Source organism: Protomyctophum parallelum (genome assembly GCF_964188405.1).
Source record: "Protomyctophum parallelum genome assembly, chromosome: 14".
NCBI classification, from domain to species: Eukaryota; Metazoa; Chordata; class Actinopteri; order Myctophiformes; family Myctophidae; genus Protomyctophum; species Protomyctophum parallelum.
This window is the reverse complement of record NC_139709.1, coordinates 32,786,136-32,809,960: the sequence shown is the minus strand read 5'-3', so window position 1 is coordinate 32,809,960 and position 23,825 is coordinate 32,786,136. Positions and strand designations below refer to the sequence as shown.

General features: G+C 42.3%; 2 protein-coding genes across 2 annotated transcripts; both read right to left on the bottom strand.

The window, feature by feature from the left end:
• Nucleotides 1-1,587: 1,587 nt before the first annotated feature.
• LOC310871259 (aquaporin-1-like) lies at nucleotides 1,588-3,796 on the bottom strand (the record flags this gene model as incomplete). The annotated part of the gene is made up of 4 exons (XM_083782748.1): nucleotides 1,588-1,842; nucleotides 2,595-2,675; nucleotides 2,847-3,005; nucleotides 3,434-3,796. The coding sequence occupies 4 exons, from the start codon at nucleotides 3,794-3,796 to the stop codon at nucleotides 1,588-1,590; spliced, it is 858 nt and encodes a 285-aa protein (XP_083638874.1).
• Nucleotides 3,797-8,883: 5,087 nt separating this feature from the next.
• LOC310870291 (aquaporin FA-CHIP-like) lies at nucleotides 8,884-13,053 on the bottom strand. Its single transcript, XM_083781455.1, has 4 exons — nucleotides 12,618-13,053; nucleotides 11,583-11,747; nucleotides 11,058-11,141; nucleotides 8,884-9,711 (listed from the first exon to the last, which is right to left on the bottom strand). The coding sequence occupies exons 1-4, from the start codon at nucleotides 12,978-12,980 to the stop codon at nucleotides 9,526-9,528; spliced, it is 798 nt and encodes a 265-aa protein (XP_083637581.1). The 5' UTR covers nucleotides 12,981-13,053; the 3' UTR covers nucleotides 8,884-9,525.
• Between the last annotated feature and the right edge of the window lie 10,772 nt (nucleotides 13,054-23,825).

Sequence of the window (23,825 nt, the reverse complement as noted above, 5' to 3'; positions counted from 1 at the left end):
TGGTTATTCAATGATTAGCGCAGGGTGTGGAGACTGTTAAGTACGCAGAACAACATGGGATGTCAAGAGCGGTCATGTGCAGTTGTGCACTACTGGAAAAGGAACAGTACTGATGCTGCCAAATGGGAAATGAAATCTCCCTCATGTCCACTTGTCTAATCATACTTGTCCTGCAGGATAACGAATAGTGTTTTAACGTGCAGTTGATTCACATCCTTTCAGTTGTCTATAGGCCAGACATTCTGGAGTGCAGCCAAATCCCTTCAATTGAATAAATCTCATTCCAGATTTGCAAGATTCTAAATCTGTTGACAATAGGGTGTTGAGAATGCAATCACAAAACAAATATTTTCAATAAAACAGAGGCTACATTTTCTGCCTTTACTTTGTGCAGTGTAATGCTATCCAGCCTCTGGACCATTATGGTCCACAATATTGTCACTAGAAGAAGCTGAAGGGTGGCGTTAAACATAAATATAGCCCATCTACAAGCTTAATCTTGCAAAACGTTGTAGCTCGGCTAATGCCGGCTAATGCTGGCGAATTAATCTGGCGCAAGTGCAGTCCGTTTTACTAAGTATAGATGGTTTAAGTGGTTAACTGCTGTAATTAGCTTACAGAAATATTGCAAATGAAATCACAATTTAAGGAAAAAGTCCTTGCATACTAAGTTTCACTGATTGTACAAATCAATAGTCACTGAGAAAATTACTGTTAATTGCTTAATGCTTAATTTATGGTCTGCCAATGACCAGCATGCCAGCAAGCTCAATGCACCTCAGCAGTCAGCATTGGGCCGATTGTGGGCTATTTTCAGTGCATGACAGTATAAATCAGGCTTAAGACAGATAAAAGACTTTACGGTCAACTGCTTACCATATTATTAAAATGCCAAGCAAAATAAATGCGTTCTGGTCCGATTGCTTTTACAATGCCGTAGACATGAGCCCCAAGCATCTGAGCCAGGATGTGTAGAGAGCATCCAAGGCCACCGTTTTGGCAGCAGAAGTTTAAAGCAGGGTTCAGATGGGCTCCACTGTCAAGACCCAAACAGCACAGATCTTCACTTCCTGGGCTTCGCCGTTTGCATTTCCAATAATAGTATCCATTATAACAATGATTATGAACATAATCATATCAGATTCTGCAGCCAACAGCTCAACCTTTTACATCCATCCCGCCACGTCCGTGTGTCGTTTCGAAAATATTGAACCAATAATGGATAGTAAAAAAAGAAAAAAAACGCTTTGATAAAACTTCTGATCTCCATTGGACCTTCAAACTGTCTGCTAAAGCAACCAACTCCACCACACTTTCACTCTCATGCAAGCAATTGACAATATATAAAGTCACAATACCAACTTTGATGATGCAGTATTGCTTTGTTTAAAACAATAAATGGTTCTTAATTTCCTGGGGAAAAAGTATATTTTTCATTTCCTGAGGAAAGAAAAACTAACATTTTTGGCAGTTCTTCAGCATTTAGATCATCGTTTATAGTGTCATTTGTGCAAAAGGGTAGTAGGTGGAATGAAAACGGGAAAGAATGTCTTGCAACAGGATGTTTATATAGGTTTTATTGTCTCTTTAAAGTGAACAACCCTTCAGGGTGATGCTCGCTTGATGATGCTCGCCACGATGATGCTGGCCATGATGATGCTGCATATGCTCGTCGTCATTAACATCCTCCAGAAGTGGCGCTCGGTCAACGTCGTCGTCCTCTGGGCCAAAGCAGCACAGGACTTTGGCCCTCTCTCTGAAGGCCTCTTTCCGAGGTATTAGCAGGTAATCGTAGAGGAGAGCTGCTGCCAGCCCTGCACTCATGGGCGCTGCCCAGTATACCTGAAATGGAGAAACAAGAGGGAGTCATGAGTTGACACATACATACATCTCCATTGTGGCTTGAAAGAGCTGAGGGATAGTATCAATCGTCTATTGATAGGTTAATGTCATCAGTTGGAAAGGCCTGCTTAAAGGGGCATGAAACCCCAGGCTGATTTGCTGTTCGTTTTCCATCCAGGATGGATGTTTTACCCCTTCTGGACAGGAACCCCTTTTGGGGTTCTTGTTGCTATGTACAGTATAGCAAAATGTATATATATTTTTAGAATAAATATTTGATCATTTTCAGAAAACTTAGGTCAGTATTTAGAAGGTGTTTTTAGAAACGGCTGTAGTCCTAAATGGGTTACTTAAAAGAAGACTACAGCAGATTATTAACACATTGTGAGCTATGCAGCTTGTGCAAGCATACAGTATAGCAACACCATTTTCAATGCACACCGACACAATCTCGTGAATTTGCTTACATTACATGTAGTATAAGGTCAGGCTTATATAGACTGCCATGTTTTAACCTGCTGAAGTTTTTAACCTGAATAGTCAACGATCTCAGATATATAAGGTGGCATGTTGAGGATGTGTTGTGAGCTTGTAGATCTGCTAGTTCGATTTCACCTATAATGACAGGCCTAAAAACAGGAATGCCAGTGGTAAAATTTCTGAAGGTTTAAATGACTTTTTATGTAGACATTTCATAATTATGTTTTGGTGTATAGTGCAATGTGTCACTTTATACTGTGCATGGTACATACCCAATGATTCTCAAAAGACTGCTGAATAAGTGCAGGCCCAAAGGATCGAGCTGGGTTGATCCCACACCCGGTGTAGCTGATCTGTAAACATCAGAGCACAGGAAGAGACCACTTACTTTGCCTTTCTGGCACCGATTCATGACCGATTCATGATTCTATGCAAGCCAAGGTTGAAGGCTGTTTATAGCGTCATGCCAATCCATTGTATTGGGCCACACAAAAGAGGGAAAAAAAAAACTTTTATGTACTCACTCCTGCAAGGTGTCCCACTGCAACGGACAAGCCAATAGCCAGAGGTGCAAACCCGTTAACGTCACGCCGCTCATCAGTCACCGATATAACACACAGGACCAGCTGGAACGTCAGGAGGAATTCCACGGCAAAACCTTGACCTGGGCTGATGTCATTGAGCTACAATGGAGACAGGAAGAGAGTTAGAATGTCCTCCCCATGCCTCATCATAACTCTTGGGAACTTCAAATTAAATTTGCATAATTTGTAATAATGCACCATAAACAGAGGTTTTAAATAGCCTGCCCCAATCAGAGTGAACATGTAGACAATTTAGTAACACAGACCAGGCTTTCCTCCAAGGTGGAAAGCCTGGTGACGAGAGGTTAGCTCTGAGATGGCTGCCTGAGCTAGCCCTGTGGGCTGCATCATTTTGATACATTTAGCACTCTTTTGCATTTACATAAAAAGGGGGTTGTCAGCAGTCATCTGAGAAGGCAGATTCTTAAATGACTCGAGAAGTACAGTATTGAGGAGAACAAGATCAGGCAATTCCCCAAACGCCTTATCATTTATACAACATCAGCAAACTGAATTCACATCCTTACCTTGTTAACACCAAGGGAATTTTGGTGTTCTTGCCTGATGCCATATACAATAGCACTGCCCACCACTGCTCCCAACATCTGAGCCAAGATGTAGAAAAAAGCTCGGAGAAAGCTCATCTGGCAGGTGGCCAGAAAACCCAAGGTGATGGCAGGATTCAGGTGGGCTCCGCTGATGTGACCTATACACTGGGCCAGCGTAGCAATGGTCAGTCCGAATGTTAATGCTACCTTCACTTCATAGTCAGGATAAGTATCATATTTGTCCCCTATAGCAGCTGAAATGCCAATAAAGATGAACATGACCATGCATAGAAACTCGGCCAGAACAGACCTCCAAAATGACCATGTTTTGATTTCAGACATTCTGTGAACTGTACGCTTACTATGCTAATAGTCTAGTCTACTCTAGGCAGTAGGCCCTATTCTGTTAGATATAGTTCTCTATACAACACTACCCTCCTGCCACACCATGAAGTGAATGAAATGAACAATTTGCTCCAGGTGTCTTTATTTAAAGGATCAGGTGGGCCCAATCAACTGAGACGTTTGCCATCTTAAAGGGCATCTTGAGGTTTTTTTTGTTATGTTGTTATCACTGATACACAAGGAATCCTTTCATGGCCACTACAACCTAGCACTAATAAATAGATTATCTCTCCTATGGTTTTTTTACTGGTTAAATAAAGGTTAAATTAAAAAAATAAATACAGCATGGAATTGTGGACAACATGTTATTCAACAACAGCAAAATATGCGAAGACAAGTTTTGGGTCTGAGAGGCTATAAATGTCATTGGTGGTGGTCCGTGGCTTAAATGCAGAATAAACAATGGACCTTGACATGAAAATGTTTGGACACACTCCAGTGAATTAATTGGTAGACACTCCCTGAGCACTGATCAGTCCTTCAAGCGCAAATCCTCCGGTGGCCACGCCCCCTCTCCCCTCCACACAACTACACACACCTGCGTCCAGCTGTAAACAAACATATTGAGATAGTTGTAGTAAAGAGAGTGAAAAAACAACTTATAATGTAACTTTACACCTCATGGAAGTTGAGTGGAGTAGTCTGGGTTGTTAGGAAGTGAAAACTGCTCAGGCACAAGTGTGTGACAGACTGACAGTCAGACAGTTTTAAGTTAACAAACTGCTTGGTCGATTGTATTCATTCTGCAGGTGAGTTAGATGCTAATTGCTAAGCATTAACTTGTGCGCGTGTGTGCGCATGTGTTTGTGTGCGTGGGTGGGAGGGTGATATGAATTATGAACAAACATAAAGGTGCTTGAAGTGCTGTGTGCAACTGTGCATGGGTCCTATTTTACATTTATAGAATAAATATGCAGAGTAGACACAATGTTTTGTTTGGTGTGTCACAGCATCAAATCCTTTTATGAAACGCCATTCTTAACTGTTTACAACTAATGATGGTTTATTTGAAAGTAATTAAGTTGCACATCTAGATTTCTATCTCTCAATTTATTTCAAGGTATACCTAGTGAAGTCCACTGTAGTCCAGGCGCATGTCCAAAGTCCACACAGCTTCCTTCCTAAAATGTATTATCTTTCTGATATAACATTACGTATATATGTACACCTACGTATACTAGGCTGTGTTGACAGGATATAATAGGCTATATGTACTGTATACTACTAGACTGTAATATATATGTAACCGGAAGGATGAAGTATACGTTCAGTATACAGGCTGTGTATGTAGCTCTTGGTGAGTTCACTTTCTTTCTCTCTACCTTACTTTAATACTTATACTCAAAGCTTATGGTGTCTCTGTCAACCTGCTCCACACAGGTACCCCAGACACCCAAGCTCAGCTTTTTCGACAGCCCTGCCCTGAGTCCATTCTCCTGTGACATGCTGGACCCTAGGACCCTATAGGTCTAAATCCCTGTCAGACCACTGCACTACACCAGAATGCTATGTGCAGTATTAAACATCCAAGGCTGAGTGAGAAGATGGCAGCCAGGAGAATGTGGCTGGTCGGTGCCATTGATACTGGGAGGAAAGTAGTGGCCAGCTAGCCAGATGTATGGAGGATGGAGACGATGACTGGAGATGCCGCTGGAGGGCTCATCATGGAGAGACCCGGAGGCTCTATCTCTCTGGGTTCCAAAGTTTGACCCTGGCATCACTTACACAACTGAAGTCAAGTAGTAGAAGACTGCTCAAGGTAGGAACTTTGTTTGTTTCTTCTTTGCTGCTGCTTGTGTTGTATGCCATGGGCATGGTGTATACTGTATAGTTAGCCCTGGAACATGACTGCCATGATAATTATCATGACAGTCATGCAGTAACTTTGCCCTGTTTTTTGCAGCCGCTGCATTTACAAGATTTCCGTATATTTAAACATTCAGATTTCAAATATAAAGTACTCACAAAGTTTCCCACGGGTGTTAGTTAGTAGCAGCGCGAGCGATTAGAATTGCTGCGTCCCGCGTTCTTTAATAAAATGCATTTTTGTCCGAGCTCTCCGGCTACTTTTTTCAAACAGGGTTCGTTTGGGAAATCCACAGTTGCACACCGAGAGCGCACTCGCCTATTAGTCTGTATTGGCAGGGCGGTCAGCGTACCTATATCGAACACACCGAGTGCCACCATCCTCCCGACCGATAGGGGCGCGTAGTTGAAAGCCAATGGCAAAATAACACCTCGGATAAAAATGCTTTTTATTAAACAACGCGGGATGCAGAAATTCTAATCGCTCGCGCTGCTACTAACTAACACCCGTGGGAAACTTTGTGAGTACTTTATATTTGAAATGCGAATGTTTATATATTTTAATTATTTGTAAATGTAGCGTCTGCAAAGACCAGGGTGAAGTTACGTCATGACCCTCGTATGAATACGAGGGTCATGTTTACAGGGCTAACTGTATAGTATACTAGTGTGCTTCAAGTTGGTGTACTATTACTGTCATTTTGGGTCCCAATGACTGGGTGGCAATACAACATGTTCAGTGACTGTTTGTGGCTCTGGAATTGAATGCTGATGCTACTACACTGCTACAGTTTGTATGTTGTGTTGTATCTACCGTTGAAGGTACTGTATGTGAGTTGTAACTGGTAACAGGTGAGGGAACAATATGTGTGTACACTGTGTGGCTCTTGATCACAAGATCTATTTATTTTGGTTCGAGCTAGAGGTTTTAATTGGGCTTTGACATAACAGCCAACAATTCCAAATGCTAACGTTCAATTGATAAAAAGGTTGTTTTGTGGTTGCTGAGGTTCGCTGTGAGTTATTGTGACAGGGTGGCTGACTGCATTGGTTTATGACTGGCATGATGGCAAAGACTGTCTCTATAGGCCTATTCCCCCTTTCTTTTTCCTTCCTTCCTTCCTTCCTTTGGGTGTCCCGTTTGGTCCAGGGAAAAATACTTAAATAGGCATAGTTGATGCATTAAAATGTGGCTGTATCCAACAAAAATGTAGTGCCTTTGAAAGCTATATTTTCTTTTGTCCAGCTCATGAATGTAGCCTGTGATAGTGTGAGAAAAAAAACCCTAATCTTAACCCATGGAATGGTGCATGAACCCCCACCAATGTTGTCAGGTAGGTGTATGATGGACCCACCCGACACAATAGTGGTGGTCCCCAGGTTGCTCTTAGTGAGGATGGTGGTCTCTGCCTCAGGTCAGGTCAGGTTAGGTCAGGTCAGCTTCATATATGGAGTTCTAAGGGTGGCAGCCGGGGCAGTGTCTTGAGTGTACAGGGTTTGATGAAGGCCCAGGTAGGGCCTGGCCTTCATTTTCGGGCCTGTTGAGAACTCTAGTGTTCGCCAGCTGCCGGGCACGGCTGCACTAATAACTTTCGGGCATCACGTGATGTCACGACTGACTGACTGACTGACAGGAAATGCACAATTTCATAGTTAACTGCGACATGCGGTCTTAATAATACTAATAATAATATTGTTATACCTCTGGGCCAGCAGATGTTTACCAAATCTAATGATAGTTTATTCTTACTTAAGTTAACTCCTGTCATGTAGTGATAATCCTTGAGATCCTAAACGCTCTCCCCCTATTAAAGGTGGTGACTGGTCATTCAGTTTGCATAACTCATCTCTAAGCAAGCGCGAGATATACATTTGCACAAGCCATACGTGACAGAAAGACATGTGAGTCAAATAAGCAAGACATGTGAGCCAATTAAGCAAGATGGGATATGGGGGGAATAGATAGAAAACATGATGTGTTAACAAGCAGATTTCTACACTACCTATAGTGACATCCTGTATACTTTGTTTGAATAGTTTGTTTGACTAGTTTTAACAAGCAGATTTATACAGTATATATAGTGACATCCTGTATACTTTGCCATGCAGTATCCTGATAAAGAGCACATGGTGTCAGAAATCTATACAGCTTAGATGTAAATAAGTACAGTATCATTGGATGTGAGCAGTGGTGGACATACTTGAGTACACCTAGTTAAGTAAAAAAAAAAGAAAAAGAAAAAAAAAGGTGTATCTCTTCTGTACGTTACTTATTTGTATTTTTTGGATATTTACTTACACTCGATCCAATACATTTTTGAAGACAAATATTGTACTTTTGACTCCACTACCGTTCTAATAAGTAAATTAGGAATGATCCACTTAAGCCCTATTCAAATATAGTTGCAATGAATGAGTAATATTTGACCAGGAGTACTCAAGTACCGGGGTTGAGTATACTTTGTCCAATAACTGGATGTGGATCAAGCCTATTGTGCAAACTGCTACTTTTAGGCATGCATGTGTTTAATGAAGTCATTGTAGTGAAGTCATTGTAGCTCACCATGCGTCGCATCACAACGCATGGTGAGCTTGTAGATGTATTTTCAAATGGCCGAAATCGGCAAAATGTATATAGGGCTGAATTTAATGTATGTTTTGTAATAATAATCAAGGTAACTAGTAACTAAAGTTTTCAAATAAAATAAATGTAGTGGAGTAAAAATACAATATTTGCCTCTGAGATGTAGTGGCGTAGAAGTATTGGAAATACTCAAATAAAGTACAAATAATTCAAACTTGTTCTTATGTACAGTACTCAAGTAAATGTACTTTACACCACTGCTAGTTGATTAGTATGGCCCTACGACATGGAAAATGTTCCATTCATTGTCCCTCAAAATGCAGGGAAGGGCTGTGATGAAGTGATAATCTGAAATGTACAGCGTAGCTCAAATCCACTATGAGAAAAAACTGCAGTTATGCCACGACATCATCCATCCATGACTCTTACTAAACATTTGTTCATTTTGGTGTCTCCATTATGTCAAAAATGATACTAACAGTATCAACCACTTAAAGTCACATTGGCAATTTATTCAAAACTATTGGCTATTTCTTTCCATCCTCAGAGAGTCATAATGTACTGTAGGCTACTGTTCATTACCTTATAGGTGTGCTAAACAAAAGAGAAATTCACAGTTTATATGGTACTCAGAACAACATTTGTTACCAACAGTCGGGTGTTTTATTTTACTTACAAAAGTGATGGAAAAGACACACATAATACATTATACAAAAGAAATATAAGTCATTACTCATAAAGGTACTTAGAAATATGTATACAAAAACAAACGCATAGAATACTGATGAGGGAAGACATTTTTAACACACAAAAAGTAGCTCACTTGAGGTTGTTACAAATCTAAACACATTATGCTTGGGTGGCAGTGGTCTGGGTGCAAAATGGTATGTAGTCAAATTTGAGTGAATTAGAATTAGATCCTAAATGACTATTACCACCATAAAAGACCTCATGAAATAATCATTGGCATTTCACAATGGCATAAATCACTGACACGCCGAAGCAAATTCAATAGCTTTTGTTACCCCCCGTCTTTTTACAAGAGTCGATAGCACCGATCCTCAGTACTTCACACTAAACGCTGGTGCTGAATTCACCGCAAAAATCCTGAGCGTTCATTAAAATCCAAGTGTACAAACGGAACCAAACGGACCCGTATAAGAGTCCATTTGGTTCCATTTGTATCCATTTTATTTTCTCTCTCCATTTGTTCCATTTTGTACACTCTCAGCGTTAAATGAACACGTCTGGGGATTTTATAGTGCTGGTTTGTTTACTACTTTGAGGAGGACAGCTCCACGCCTGTGGCTTCGTGATCGGCTCCGTTGACGTCGTAGTCTCCCACCGGGCCGCTGACGAGGACCTTCAGGCGCTCGGGGAAGTCGTCGAACTTGGGGTACAGGAGGAAGTCGTAGATGAGTGCCGCGGCCACGCCTCCGCACATTGGCCCCACCCAGTACACCTGCGTTGGGTTAAAAGATCGGATTATTACCACAGTCTGTCACATGACTCTGTCTGTCTGTCTGTGTCTGGAACTGTAACTAGTGCACCTCTGAGGAGATCTCTTTGTAATTTCTCCTTCGTGAAAATATATTTGAAAAATATCTTTCATTTCCATTTTGGCTTTAAAACCCATTCTGACCCGAGATCAGATTAAAAAAAATGTCTTCTACATCCTGACGGTTTTCTGAAAACGCTTATGTTTCTATGTCAGTCGTTCTTTGATTTTTCTAAACATAGCAGACCTACAGTCTGTGGCGCGCTATGAGCTTGTAGATCTGCTATTTTTCAATAGCTAAAGCATAGCATGATGCTAACACCAAAACGGGTTCCCGTCCCAAAATGGGTTAAAGCAGCAAGCTATGCTTTTGATGATTTGATTTACAGTTGGACACAATTTACGTCAGTGCAAATGTCGAAACGGAAGTTTGTGGAGAGGCGAAACATCCGCTTTACCCCCCCTGGATAGTTTTCAGCGCTTCCGTTGCACAGACTGTATGACGCAGACGGAAGCAATTGAACATTGTGGGAGTCAACACTAGTCTCGAGAGACTTAAATGCCTATTCGTAGTTTGGGATTTTCGGTGGTGAGGTGACCACCGAAAATCCAAACTATGAATAAATAGGCATCGGATCAATTCCTGAACCTCCACAGTCATTATAGGAAGAGATCACACAATGAAACAATGCAGTTGTTCTCAACATTATATCTATTTTTGAGGGGCGCCTCCTATATACAGGTTTAATGTTCGTTTTTCCTTAAAAACGCCATTGACAATGAAGGGACATTTTCGTCATTTTGTCCCTAAGACAAACATTACATGTAATTTGACAATTGTCCATGTTTGTTTTACATCACCATTACATCACCTAATCATAGCAACATGAGTTAGACTTTAATATATTAGCGCCCCTCACTTCACACTGGTGTGATTCTTTTTTTTTAATTTCAAGGACCCCCATGACTCTGAGAGTTGCAGACCTGGAAGGGTCCCATTTGGAACCCCCTCAAGAAACCCAAGGGGGTTCCTGGACCCCACTTTGAGAACCTCTGAAATCAAACTATCACATGGTTGCATTGGAGCGATACATTCTTTCCCTTGTTAGGCCCATGTGGTTTTATCTGTGTTTGGCTAATAATAAAACAATTGATGTTATCACACGTTGACTTTGTAACATAATGGAGGATTGCTGGTTATTCAGTTATTGAATTGTCTAGGCATGGCACAGACTGTACAATGGGCCTCGCACAAGAATGCGAGGCATTAGAATAGTGTGCAAGATTGCGTGTTCTGATCTGTGACTCACCCAGTGGTGTTCGCCGAAGTTGTTTAGGATCAAAGCCGGGCCGAAGGAGCGCGCAGGGTTGATTCCACAGCCTGTGTAGCTGATCTGTGTTCAATAACAAAGAAGAGACAACATTAGATATAGCTATAGTTTAGTGAAACGCTTTGGTGGTCTGACTTTTGCCAGACAAGACCATGGGAGCTGCAGGTATGATATTAAAAAGATGTTTTATTGTTGCATTCCGTTTTAGACAATATAAGACAATATGATTGTTAAGTTGCCAGTGAATGTGTGTGTGCGTGATTGTAAAGTGTGTGTGTGTGTGTGTGTGTGTGTGTGTGTGTGTGTGTGTGTGTGTGAGAAAAAGATAAGTGCATGAAATTCTGTGGTAGAGGTTCTTGTACATGGAGAGATCACACATTGTTTTGTGTTTTAACCACCTTTCCACAGTATATACTAGTACTACGTACAGCACAGGCTTTGTGTGGGTATTAAAACAAGATACTGCACTGTGCACAACGGCTGCAGAAGAACCTATTGACTTACAGCTGCCAAGTGTCCCAATGCGACTGAGAGGCCAATGGCTAAGGGTGCCGAGCCGGTGACATCACGCCGCCTTTTATCAGTAACAGCAATGACACAGAGGACCAGCTGGAAGGTGGCCAACATCTCGATACCGAAGCCTTGACTAGCGGTGAGACCGGGGCTGAGCTGTGGAAGCATGGGGTGGGGGGGGGGGGGGGGGGGAGCGGAGGGGCAAGCCAAAACAACAACATTTTGTCAGTTTGCATTAGTGTTAGATGTTTCTCATAGCACTAGAACTTCCCATTTAGGAATTGCTGGCAAGTATAGCTGAACTGGCCCCCATGGGGGGAAAAAAAGCAATTCTTCATTTGGCTTAATTATGTATGACAGCAATTGGGCAAAAGACCCTGCGAATGCCAGACTGCTAATTTATTTTCAAATTACGGTAATTGCATTTTTCAATACTACTAGTCTGCGGTTAACTTGGATGCACTATAATACGTATACATATATGACTCTCCTGTCTGAGTCGATCTCTCAACTCAGGCAGGTGGAGGTCATAGTCGGTCAATGTTTAGCAAGAATGCAATTACTGTATTAAGACAAGTGTTGTTTATTAGCACCATGGAGAACAAGTAGTCCAGTAGTCAAAACCTCCTGCAGTTTCCAGAATACAGCGTGAAGAACTTCCCAAATGTAAGACATTTAATCACTGTCACATGATCATGTTAAGTGCTTTCATCCGGTGCATCACAGCGTGGTATAATTGTGCATCACCATCACCATCACCACCATCTAATTGTGAGCAATAATAACAACTCTAGGCACACCACACGTTATCACCACGCTACATGCATATTCATATGGTACCTACACACAGTTTTGCACTGTTCTTTTTTTTGTACTTTACACTCTTACGGTAAAAGTTTGAAAGAGTTGCACTCTGAATACATTAAATGACAATGAAAGTAATTACATTTCTTAGCTCTGCACACACATACAACATACAAAACGACAACATTACAAAACAACCACGAGAAGTAATGAGACACTTACCTCATTGAGACCCAGTGCAAGAGTCGAATTTGGACGCGTTCCATACACGATGCCGCTGCCCAGCGCCGAGCCCAGCATCTGGGCCACGATGTACATGAGCGCCTTGAAGACGCTGATCTGGCAGCTGACCAGCATGCCCAGGGTGACGGCGGGGTTCAGGTGGGCTCCGCTGATGTGCCCCAGGCTCTGGGCCAGCGTGGCGATGGCCAGTCCGAAGGTCAGCGAGACCTTGACCTCCTGGTCCGGGTTGGTGTTGTTGGAGTTGCCGATGGCCGCGGAGATGCTGAGGTAGATGAAGACGATCATCCCCACCATCTCGGCCAGCACGGCCCGCCAGAACGCCTTGTCCCTGAACTCTCTCATGGTATGGCTGTATATGACAGTGCAGCTATAGAGAGGCCTGTGGTGGTCCTTAGTGGTGTGTGTGTGTGTGTGTGTGTGTGTGTACACTCCCTCACTCACAAACAGCAACAGGCTGCATATATATGGCTGAGGGCTGATAATGGTAAGGGGGCGGGTCCTAAAAAGTGAAAGGGAAGGCCACACTGAATTAATGAGAAATCCAAAAGGCTGGTCTCCCACTTCCCTCCCTTCCTCCTCTCTCTATGGGTTCCCTCCCTCCCTCCCTCCCTTCCTCCTCTCTCTCTGGGTTCCCTCCCTCCCTCCTCCTCCTCTCTCGCCTCCTGCCCGCTCCTGGGACCTCCTCCGTGCACCTCGTTGTGCTCTTTGGACCTTTGTGTGTGTGTGTGGTGGTAGTATATTGGCCCCAAAAGCTGCTGTAGACACTAGACAGTGGGCTAATGTTGCCTTTGCACAAAAGGCATTCTAGTGTTATTGGTCGGATTGATTCAGAGTCTATGATTATGAGTCAGGGTTTGTGATTTAGAATTATCTGTTGGTGATCCTATAAAACGCTCTCCTCTTTTAACCCATTCTGGGCCCGGAAGCCCTTTTGGTGTTTTAAGCATTATGTTATACTTTTAGCTATTGAAAAATAGCCTACAAGCTTGTAGGTCTGCTATTTTTGAAAAATCATGAAAATGTGGCGCAAATTTGGAATATATATTCTTTCAGAGTGAGCGTTTTTAACTAAAATCTTTGCTTCTGGGGGGGGGGGTCCTCGGTCCAATTTCATATATTTTTGGGGGTCCTCGACATGAAAATGTTTGAGAACGACTGACACAGAAACATAGGGTTTTTCAGAAAACTGTCAGGAATTAGAAGACACTTCGAATCGTCTTCAGGTCTAAATGGGGTGCTGACTGGGTCATTCAGTTGTTCATTCATCTCTGAGACTGCAAGGCAACTAACACACAGCAAAGTTCTGCAGTTTATTAAACACATGGACGTAGAAAACGTATAAGACTTTGCACAAGTCCTATTATTGTGGCCGAAAGATATATGCGAGTCATACCTGCATAGCAAGATGGGAAGAAGAACATAAAGCGACAGAAAACCTGATGATCGATCTAGCAAGCGAATTACCGTGATAGCGCTATAGTGGCATCCTGCATACTTTGGTCATGGAGTTTCCTGGTAAACCCTAACCGCCTGTGTCTAACCCTAACCCTATGACGATTCTGGAATGCCTTTGCGGTCAAACTGCAACGGTCAGCAAACCTCTATACGTTATGATGAAATGAACATGACGTGCTGTTGAATGTGGGTTTATTTCCCCTCAATATTATTGTGGTTTGCATTACAACACATTCATTACAACACTACATTACAACACAGTGAGTGATCGGCAGTGTTGTAAAGTAACTAAGTACATTTACTTAAGTACTGTACTAATTTTGAGGTATTTGTACTTTACTTGAGTGTCAACTTTTCAGTACTTTTATTTCTACTCCACTACATTTCAGAGGCAAATATTGTACTTTTTACTCCACTAGTACAATTATTTGGAAACTTTAGTTGTTACTTTGTAGATTTGGAAAACATACATTAACCACTTCAGCCCTATACATTTACGGCCACATTGTGTATAACATTCTGTATAATGAGTACTTTTACGTGTGGTACTTTAAGTACAATTTAATGCCAATACTTTTGTACTTTTGTGAGTACATTTTGAATTCCGGACTTTTTCTTAAGTTGTAACGTAAGTAGTTTTATACGGAGTAGTTTTTATATTGAAGCATTTATACTTTTATTTAAGTTAAAAGCATTTCAGTACTTTTTTTCCACCGCCGTTGATCGGTACACTTGTCATGATCTAGTCATCCCATTGACGGACAGAACATAGGGAAGGGCTACTTACTGAGAATCAACACCCTACCCCCGCCCCCACATAAAGGGCTCACTCAAGATGTTTCAGGACCGCCTGTCGTGGACTGGCCTTTCACGTGAGCTTTGGATTAACGGAGACAGAGAAAACAGACATGAGGGGGAGAGAGAGAGAGAGGCGGGAGGGGGATAGAGAGAGCGAGGGAGAGGAAAACGGAGCATGCGTTGCATTGGATCTCTTTCTGTCATGATGTGTCTCAGTTAATAAAAAAAGGTTTTAACCTATACAGCGCTAGCAATGGGACGATGCTCTGGAATGTTTTTTTGCTGCTGGACCATGAGGTGGAAACATGATGGATTTATAATGATAGAGTATTGAAGGTTAAATCTGTTTTCTTCAGGCTCCACTATATGGTACTCCGACCTGTAGTTATAGAGCAACTCCAGTGGTGGAAAAGCACTGCAAGGCCATTTAGTTAATGCTTGTTAGATATGGAGTAATAGGTGTAACGGGGTAAAACATCAACTGTGGGAAAACGACCAGCCTGTCGTACCTGACCTCCAACGCAATCGCATGTGACGGCAGCCACCCACCCACTGACTGAACCACAGAATAAGAAAGCAGTTAGACTCGGTTACAGATATGCATGCATCACATTTTTAGTTGGATACAGATACTTTTTCTTTTATGTTTTCACAAAGCCAGCCTTGAAACTTTTAATGCCAATGTAGCTATAATCTTTCTTTCATATTTATTTTTGAGACATCCGGGGGGCGAGACGAGGGAAAGTGTTCCCTTCTAAAATTACACTGTGAAACTTTCAATGATTAACTGTACCGTTGTGGGTATATGGCTCCTAGTTGGGACTCTCTAAATGTGTGTCAGTGCGGCGCAGTTGTCTCTGCATGGCGAACCAGGAAGTTTATGACAGACTGCTGTCATGATGATAAGAACAAGTTCATTCAGAGGAAGGAAGTTTGATACTCCTGTTATTTAATTTCTTGCACGCACGCACGGCACGCACGCACGCATGCACAGACAGACAGCCGCCCTGGAATGATGTGGGGCATGAGAAGCAGTCTCCTCTCTCATTCTGTGTGCCCTGGTTCCATTCCTTGATCCAATGCCTTGCGTACTGAGATATGCACGATATGTACATGTCGGAGTTGAAGGGAGGAGATGGGTACAGGCCGTCCCACACTGCAATGCTCTGTGCGGGACGACCTCTTGTACTGTGTGTGCAGATGAAATGCCTTGCTTTTAGAGCACGTTTGTGGTATCCTCCATGTCTGTGGGTGATATTGTCAAAATGTTCCAGTCCATGGCCATTCCTTTTTGCTGCTTAGTGGCATATATAGGCAAAGGAAATTATGTTTCCTTTGCCTTCATTTGCAAGAAGAATGTCACTACATGTGAGTCATATATGATTCCTATACCAGTTCAATATAGCTGGACAAAGGATGGATGGTTTCACGTTTCAGCATCAGATTCCATTAATTCCCACAACTTGACAACACCGGCTGAAACGTCTGCTGGCCTGCCTGTGTGGTACGTAGGGGTCCATGGCTCTCCTGCCTCGTGTGGTAGGAAACCAAGAATCAAGAGGGGTTCATTTGTCACCTACCAAGTACTGAGGTCCATGTATAGCGAAATGTTGGCGGGACATATGCTGCAGAGATGAGATAATACAAATATATACAGTATAAAAAGTAATTATAATGGATGGGATAGGATTAGTGGAATGACAGTGTGATAAACCTCTTAAGACACACCTGGGGACCACGGACTGGCCCCAGGGAGAGATTGAAATACTGGCACTCAGGAAGTCAGAGCAGGTCTTGATGACCGGCTCGGGGATGCTAATCTCGGCCGGCTGCTTTCCTGATGCCCAACACTTTCTTCACGTCCTGTTTACAGACGACGAGCATGCTTTCTGCTACAAGGCTATAGAGCACTCCCTTCCACCAGGCGAATCGTGTCAGCTGCCTGCAGGCCAGTGCTATAGCATGTATAGCGCCTCAAACCTTCTGTAGAAAGCATTCAGCTCATTGATTCGCCACCATAGTAGCAATCAGTAGTCACTCTCACACTGACAGTCAGCAAATGCTTTGAGAGGCTGGTGAGGGAATACGTCTGCTCACTCTTTTCTTGTGGAAAAGAGTGAGACAGAGTGAGGCCGGTCGGTGGTGTCTCCCGTGGCTCAAGTTTGGTGGAGACGGCGCTCCTCCGTCATTCTCTACGGGGAGGTTTTCACAGTGTCATTTGTACGGATTTTGGGGATTTTCTAGGCGTATGTATGTACGGAATTGCAATTCCGTGCTATTTCTGGGTAGATATTTTTGTCCTGCCAAGAAGTGCACTTTGCAAACGTCCAGAGTATGACTCTTGAGTATGTGCAAAGTGCAAACGGAGGTTACTCATGACTGTGCTGTCTGCTGCTTCAAGTTTTTATCAGGTGATTCACAGGAGGGAAGATTCCTTGGAGAGTTGCAGTGTGCTTGTTATTGTACACTTACAGTAAACTGGAAAAATGCTTTTGCACTGACATTTCTTTCAGATTCAACTTAACTTCAGCTTCACCTTTTATTGGCACAGGTGTAAAAAAGTGGTTGCAATTCTTTGTCGTACAAGCTCCCATCATTTGCTGTTTTCAAGAAAGGGGAATAGAAAGAAAAAGAGATAGAACACAAGGAAGGAAACTGGTGAGAAATGTAAAATATTCCTAATATGAATAGAGTATATATACATAAGGTGTACGGTAAAAAGACAAAAATGGCAATGGAATGAGGCTGTTGAAATATCAGCAGATAGTAACTGATATACATAAGGTGAATAGTTTAAAGAACAATAACAATAAAATAGCAACAGATATTTTAAACATAGTTCCTTGCGTGCGTATAGTCTAATATGCAGGTGATATTATCAGGGTTCATTAGAGGGAAGTTTAGTGTTAAAAGCAAGATGTCAGGCCAGGGGAAAACAACTTGGTTAAACTAAATTAGTTGAGTACATGTACTTATAGTTTCTTCACGCCTGTGGGTTATCACTTTGGAGAAAAAGTGACCAGAATTGACTTGTGGCAAGCGAGTGATAAGCATTCCTCCCCTGAGTGGTTTATGGTAGACCTATAGCTGGAAGAGAATTACATGGGAGGAATGTGTCTCTGAAACAAGTGGGCAAACCAACACCTATCCTCTGGAGGACTGGGAAACCGAGATGGCCAGCTTGTAATCGAGGATCTAACTATACCATACAATACAAACCTACTGTCCCGCAGGAATTCTCTTAAATGCTACAAGATGTTGTGGTGTCTGCTCTGTGGCTGCATGTAAACAAAATGTAAAGCATACAGTAATGCAAGTGCATGGGCGTTTAAATATGGATCAAGATCGTCCCGTACTATTGCATTCTATAACTGTCCGGCATGCATAGTTGATTAGCGGTGATCCAAAGAAGAAGAATATTTTCTAATGGACAGTTAATTATGCATGTCATAAAGCCACAGGACAGAATGGCACTGCTCAAAACGTTGTGTAGTTTAACTCTACATTTGTAGTTCTCAAACCTTTTCATGTCAAAGACCACCAAAATTATATTATATTTAACCACAGACCCTCCCCCCCCCCCCCCCCCCCCCCATCTGAAAATATATTGAGAAGCATTTTGAGAACCACTGAGTAGAGTATCTCTGCCTTATCAGACGTTAAGAGACACTCTGCCCTGGTTGATGTCTTGTCTATAATTGTGTTGTCTATATAACCTTCTGAGGGCCCTTTCTTAGTGGAGAGTTGTCAGTGTACGAGGCATCCCACATGACTACTACCCACCGGCTGAATTGAGATGGTTTGCCTATTGGCCGAGGAATGTGGAGAATGCTTCAAAACACGCATGTAGCATAAACACTGTTTAAAGGTATGTGGGAGTGATTTATATCAACAACTACAATAAAATAAAAGGCTCTGACAAATTGAAAGCTTTAGCGGGACATGTTCTCTTTGAAAGGAATGGTTGACATTCTCTTGTGTCATGGAAGGGTCATGGTCAGTAATGGTTGTGGACTCGGTTCTCCTGAAGATAATTCGCGGTTCAAACGTAACAACGCACATGATCATTTTGATTGGATTATCTTTATTAATAATCCCCCCCGAGGGGGGAAACTTCACTAGCTGCCACAAGTCAACAACATCATATGAACGTATGATGTTGACGTATGCAAACATTAGTGTAACACAGTATAACACACATGATTCACAAACATACACTATGTACATGTACAGTACGTTGCACTCAGTATTACATAATACAACAAGAGAACATCACTGGAAAGTCTACTTCTTAAAGGAGAATTCCATACTAAAAGGCTTTCTTACCTTTCTTTGTAGTTGTTACGTCCCCATCAAAGAGGTCCAGGTGTCATTTTGTGCAAAAGCTCCTTATTGGCTATTTCCCCTACCATAAGCCCTCAATTAATTGCATTGAATTGAATGGGATGTATGGGGTGTTGTGCTAATTCGCTTATTTCCATCGAAATAAGTAGTAAAGTGTGCCGCTTGGGTTATTATTTACATTATGAAGAGAGGATATATACAAAAAAAATCTCATTTTGAGCGATGGAAATAAGCGAATTAGCACAACACCCCATACATCCCATTCAATTCAATGCAATTCATTTAGGGCTTATGGTAGGGGAAATAGCCAATAAGGAGCTTTTGCACAAAATAACACCTGGACCTCTTTGATGGGGACGTAACAACTACAAAGAAAGGTAAGAAAGCCTTTTAGTATGGAATTCTCCTTTAAGCACAGCAAGGGTAGCCGTCATATTGCAAAATTATATTCCTGGTAGACAATTCTGTGATGAATGTAATTTTCTTTCCCCTTTTATTTACCCAGGGTAGTATAGCTGCTCATTTTCAGCAATGCCCTGCACATAGAAACACACAGACAGACAAACGTCTTATATACTGTTGGCCACTATAAGCAGCTCCACTGGAGCAGTTGGGGGTTCAGTGCCTTGCTCAAGGGCACTTCAGCGCGGTGTTGGGTGAGTGATGATGACCAATCACTTCCCGGCCCAGATTTTTCCTGCCCATCCGGGGAATCGAACCGGCAAACCTTTCGGCAACAAGGGCGCTCCTCTAACCCTTATAGGCTGCATGCAGTGGTTCCCAAAGTGGGGTCCGGGGGTCCGTGACGCATAGCCAGGGGGTCCACGAAATAATTCAAAAATGATTAATTGTTTTTGCCAGTGAATTATGGTATGTGTGATATGTGAGTTTACCATAATCACAGTAATCCTTAATCGTAATCCATCATTCCAGAGCTTTTGGATAGAAATAGACTCCATGCAGTCACTTTCAGTTAGTGCTGCAGAGGCTGTGACTGTGACCAGCTGATGGTCGTTGACTCTTAATTGATGCATCAAGGAAGGCAATTCTAAGATGGCATCTTAAATAAATGTTGTGAAAATGTGTTGTGCCTTTGATTGAAAAGTTTGAATACAAATGGTTCCAATGGCATCTAAATGCAAGGTTGCAAATATGCTCTGTGTTGCGAGGATGAGGGGGTACCTGGAAAAAGATCTCCCCCCCAAGGGGTACCTGGGCGGAAAAAGTTTGGGAAGCCCTGCCCTAATGAATAATAATGACGCATTATAATAATTCATCTAGAGTCGAGCCATTTATGGTTCCTGTGCTTTTTTTAATCACTTTGTTGATTCTGTATATCTGACTTTGACTGGGATGCTTTAAACCCAGCAATGGCAAACTAGAAATGACTGCATCGCGGCCTCCGCCGACCATTTGCAGTTTACATCCCTGTCTGTCCAGACACGGACGTACCGAATATGAGATGGCTTTGAAAGAATGAACGTGTTTTTTGGTTGTTGTTGTTTTTTTTTAGGGTTACAGTGACTTTGACCTTTGACCGCCACATTCTAATCAGTTCATTTCAGTCCAGTTTCTTTTTTGCCAAATGTCATGAAATTCGCTCTGCGTTCCTGAGATACCGTGGATGGACATGGGAGTCACAGTGACCTTGACCTTTTAACCACCAAAGTCTTCACGGCATCTCTTTTTTTAATTCAAAGAAATTCGAAAGAACAAAAATGGCAGATCTACAATCGCGTTGCAACGTGTGAGCTTATAGATCGGCTGTTTGTTCGCGACACCATCATACGTCAAAGTAATAAATGGAGTTTATTTATTTAAGTATTTTTGAAATTTGAATTTTTTACCGACCCAGCAGCTGTCGAGGTAGCACAAAGAGATGAATTACATAAACCCATCGCTCTGAAAGTATGAATATGCAATACAGATGATTTCTGTTCTTTTGGGGAGGTTTCTGTTTTGATGGTGGAACATCAAGAACAGGAGCACAGGCAAACCCACACGGTCACTGAGCCATGAAACTGCCTATGACAGGGAGGAACTCATTTGACTAATTGCTCAAATCTATCTAATTGGTTCATACAATTTGGACAGGGAGAGTTATGTGTCCAAAATATTCTTTTTTCTTTCTTCCCCCGGACACATTCAAAAGCTTGCCTCGTATTGATCACTGTCACCATCCTTTATAAAGTAACAAATCTGCTGTAATTGTAACCAAAGTATCTCCATTTGAAAAAGAGCGTGGGTATACAAATTGATTCATTTGTTCTTCAAATGGATGTTTTGACTAAAAAAAGGAAAAAGAAAGCCCATTCTTCTCCGTGACCCCACACTGACGAGTGTGGGGGGGGCGGGAGGGGGGTGCATTTAGCTACAAGCGTGTGAAAATAGACAGAGACAAAAGGCCTGAATGAATGGGGTGGGCTGTACACAGAGTTGGCCACAGTCATAGGACCACTCGGTTTGATGGCCAAGCCTGTAACTGTCAGATATATGCGTCACAGACTGTATGCCAGCCGTAGACCACCTGCACGCATTCTTAAAGTAACCACCGGTGAGCAAACCTATACAGTATTCAAAGGACCACTGATCAAACCTAACATTAGCCTAACATTAGCCTCCGAATCCCAATGACCCAACGAGGCCATTCATGGAGGAGTTGAAGCCCGCCTGTCGTCAAACTGAGCTAGTCAACATGGTCGGTTATGTAACAAATACAGACATTCCAAAATGTGCCAAACAAGAGTCCTGCTGGCAGCCACTTAGAAGCCATGCTGCTCCTTAACAATCGAAAAGACCAAAGGGTTCCATCCTTTTAGACCCCTGCAAACGTTTGGCCTGGTGGTGATGCTGCTATAGACAAGAGACTATACGGGGGTCACCACAATAAGCAGGGTTCATCCTCCGGGGAGCATTGGAGGTGCACAGAACATTGTTTTGGACCTGTTGGACCCGGGGCAGACCGATTAATATTTTCATTCTTTGGATTCCCGCTAGTAGGACTAAAAATAAACGGACATGACTAATGTTCATATTCTTGTTAATGTTATGCCATTGTTTGGGTTTTTTGCTTTAACAATGCCTAAATGTTTTAACCCATTCTGGGCGGGAACCCATTTTGGTGTTAGCACCATGTTATGCTTTAGCTATTGAAAAATAGCAGATCTACAAGCTCATAGCGCGCCACCGAGTGGCGCGCTACGAGCTTGTAGCTCTGCTATTTTTGAAAAATCGAAGAACGACTGACATTTTTTTAATCTGATCTCAGGTCAGAATGGGTTAATCAGACCAGTGTGTGTCCAGCGGAAACCTCGTATGAATCTGATCTCAGGTCAGAATGGGTACCGTTAACCTGTGATTGAAAAGTTTTAAAAGATCCAAGGTTCCCTGGTGGTGGTGATCATGAAGATGGCGATGGTGATGATTATTTTGGTGCTCACGGTGGATGTATGTTTGAAGTTGCGGCTTTGGCTCCTGATAGACAGCGGAATCATCCTGTCCTCACATTTCCCCCTAGTGTCCTTTTTACGACGTGTTTATATAATACCCAAGGTATACAGTATAGTGATGTGGTGTGGCTGGTCCAGACAGGAAACATTAATAAGTCCTAATGTCTCTTTAATGGTATTCGGTAGCTTATCTGACTTCCACGACGGGGAGTGTAATTAGGGAGCAGTTGTACCGTGCACTGTACTGTTTATTTTTGCAGCGACCATCATAGGATATCCTCTTATTCTGCATGTGCCATGCAACAAAAGACCAGTTGTAAAATTGTATTCCATTATATAGACCATTGATCAGCGACGTTGGCAGCTCGCCCAACAATGTGCATTCCTTCTAGGCTCTACTACAGAATGACTTTTGGAATGTTTCGCTGCATCTTAAAGAAAACAAGTTTTCAAAAGCCGTACAAGAAGGGGCAACATTACTTTGTTTGACCACAAAGTCTATAATAGCCTCCTGGAATGTTTGGAGGGGACGTTTAATTATTTATCTTATCTTAAATTGCTTCTCACCTATTGCGACAGTAACGTTGAGGTTTATCTACGGGAGGTTCATATAACTAAACTAAACATTAACCAATTAGTCTTTGAAGGGATTCTGAGCTCACTCGCTGTGATTTTTTAAAATTTCTCGAAATTAGTCAATTTTCATTAACTTTTTTAATTGTGTTGGTGAAATCCAAGAAGGGGTTTTAGCACTGCTTTTTATATGAGCCCCTTGCAATTTGGCTCTGCATATGAGCTTATGTATATGTCTTGGATTTAAACTCCCGCTATGTGTGTGTTCTTTTGAGACGGGGCAGGTCCACAAACAAACTGGTGGCCTTTTATTAGGGCCCCCGACCCCCTCAATTGTCATGCATGCGGCTGTCGGGCTCTTTTGTCTTTTTATGACTATTGTGAAGGCCTCATGCGTGTCTCCTCCACCGCTGGAAAATGTACACAAAACATTTTTTGAAAGACATAGTCGGGGGGTCTGTGACGCCATGACAACTGAATGTTAGAGACTCCTCCCAGCTTTTAGAGAGCCTTATCTCATGCATCTCTATGGAGGACACCGTGCCTAGTAACCAGACCATGGATGCAG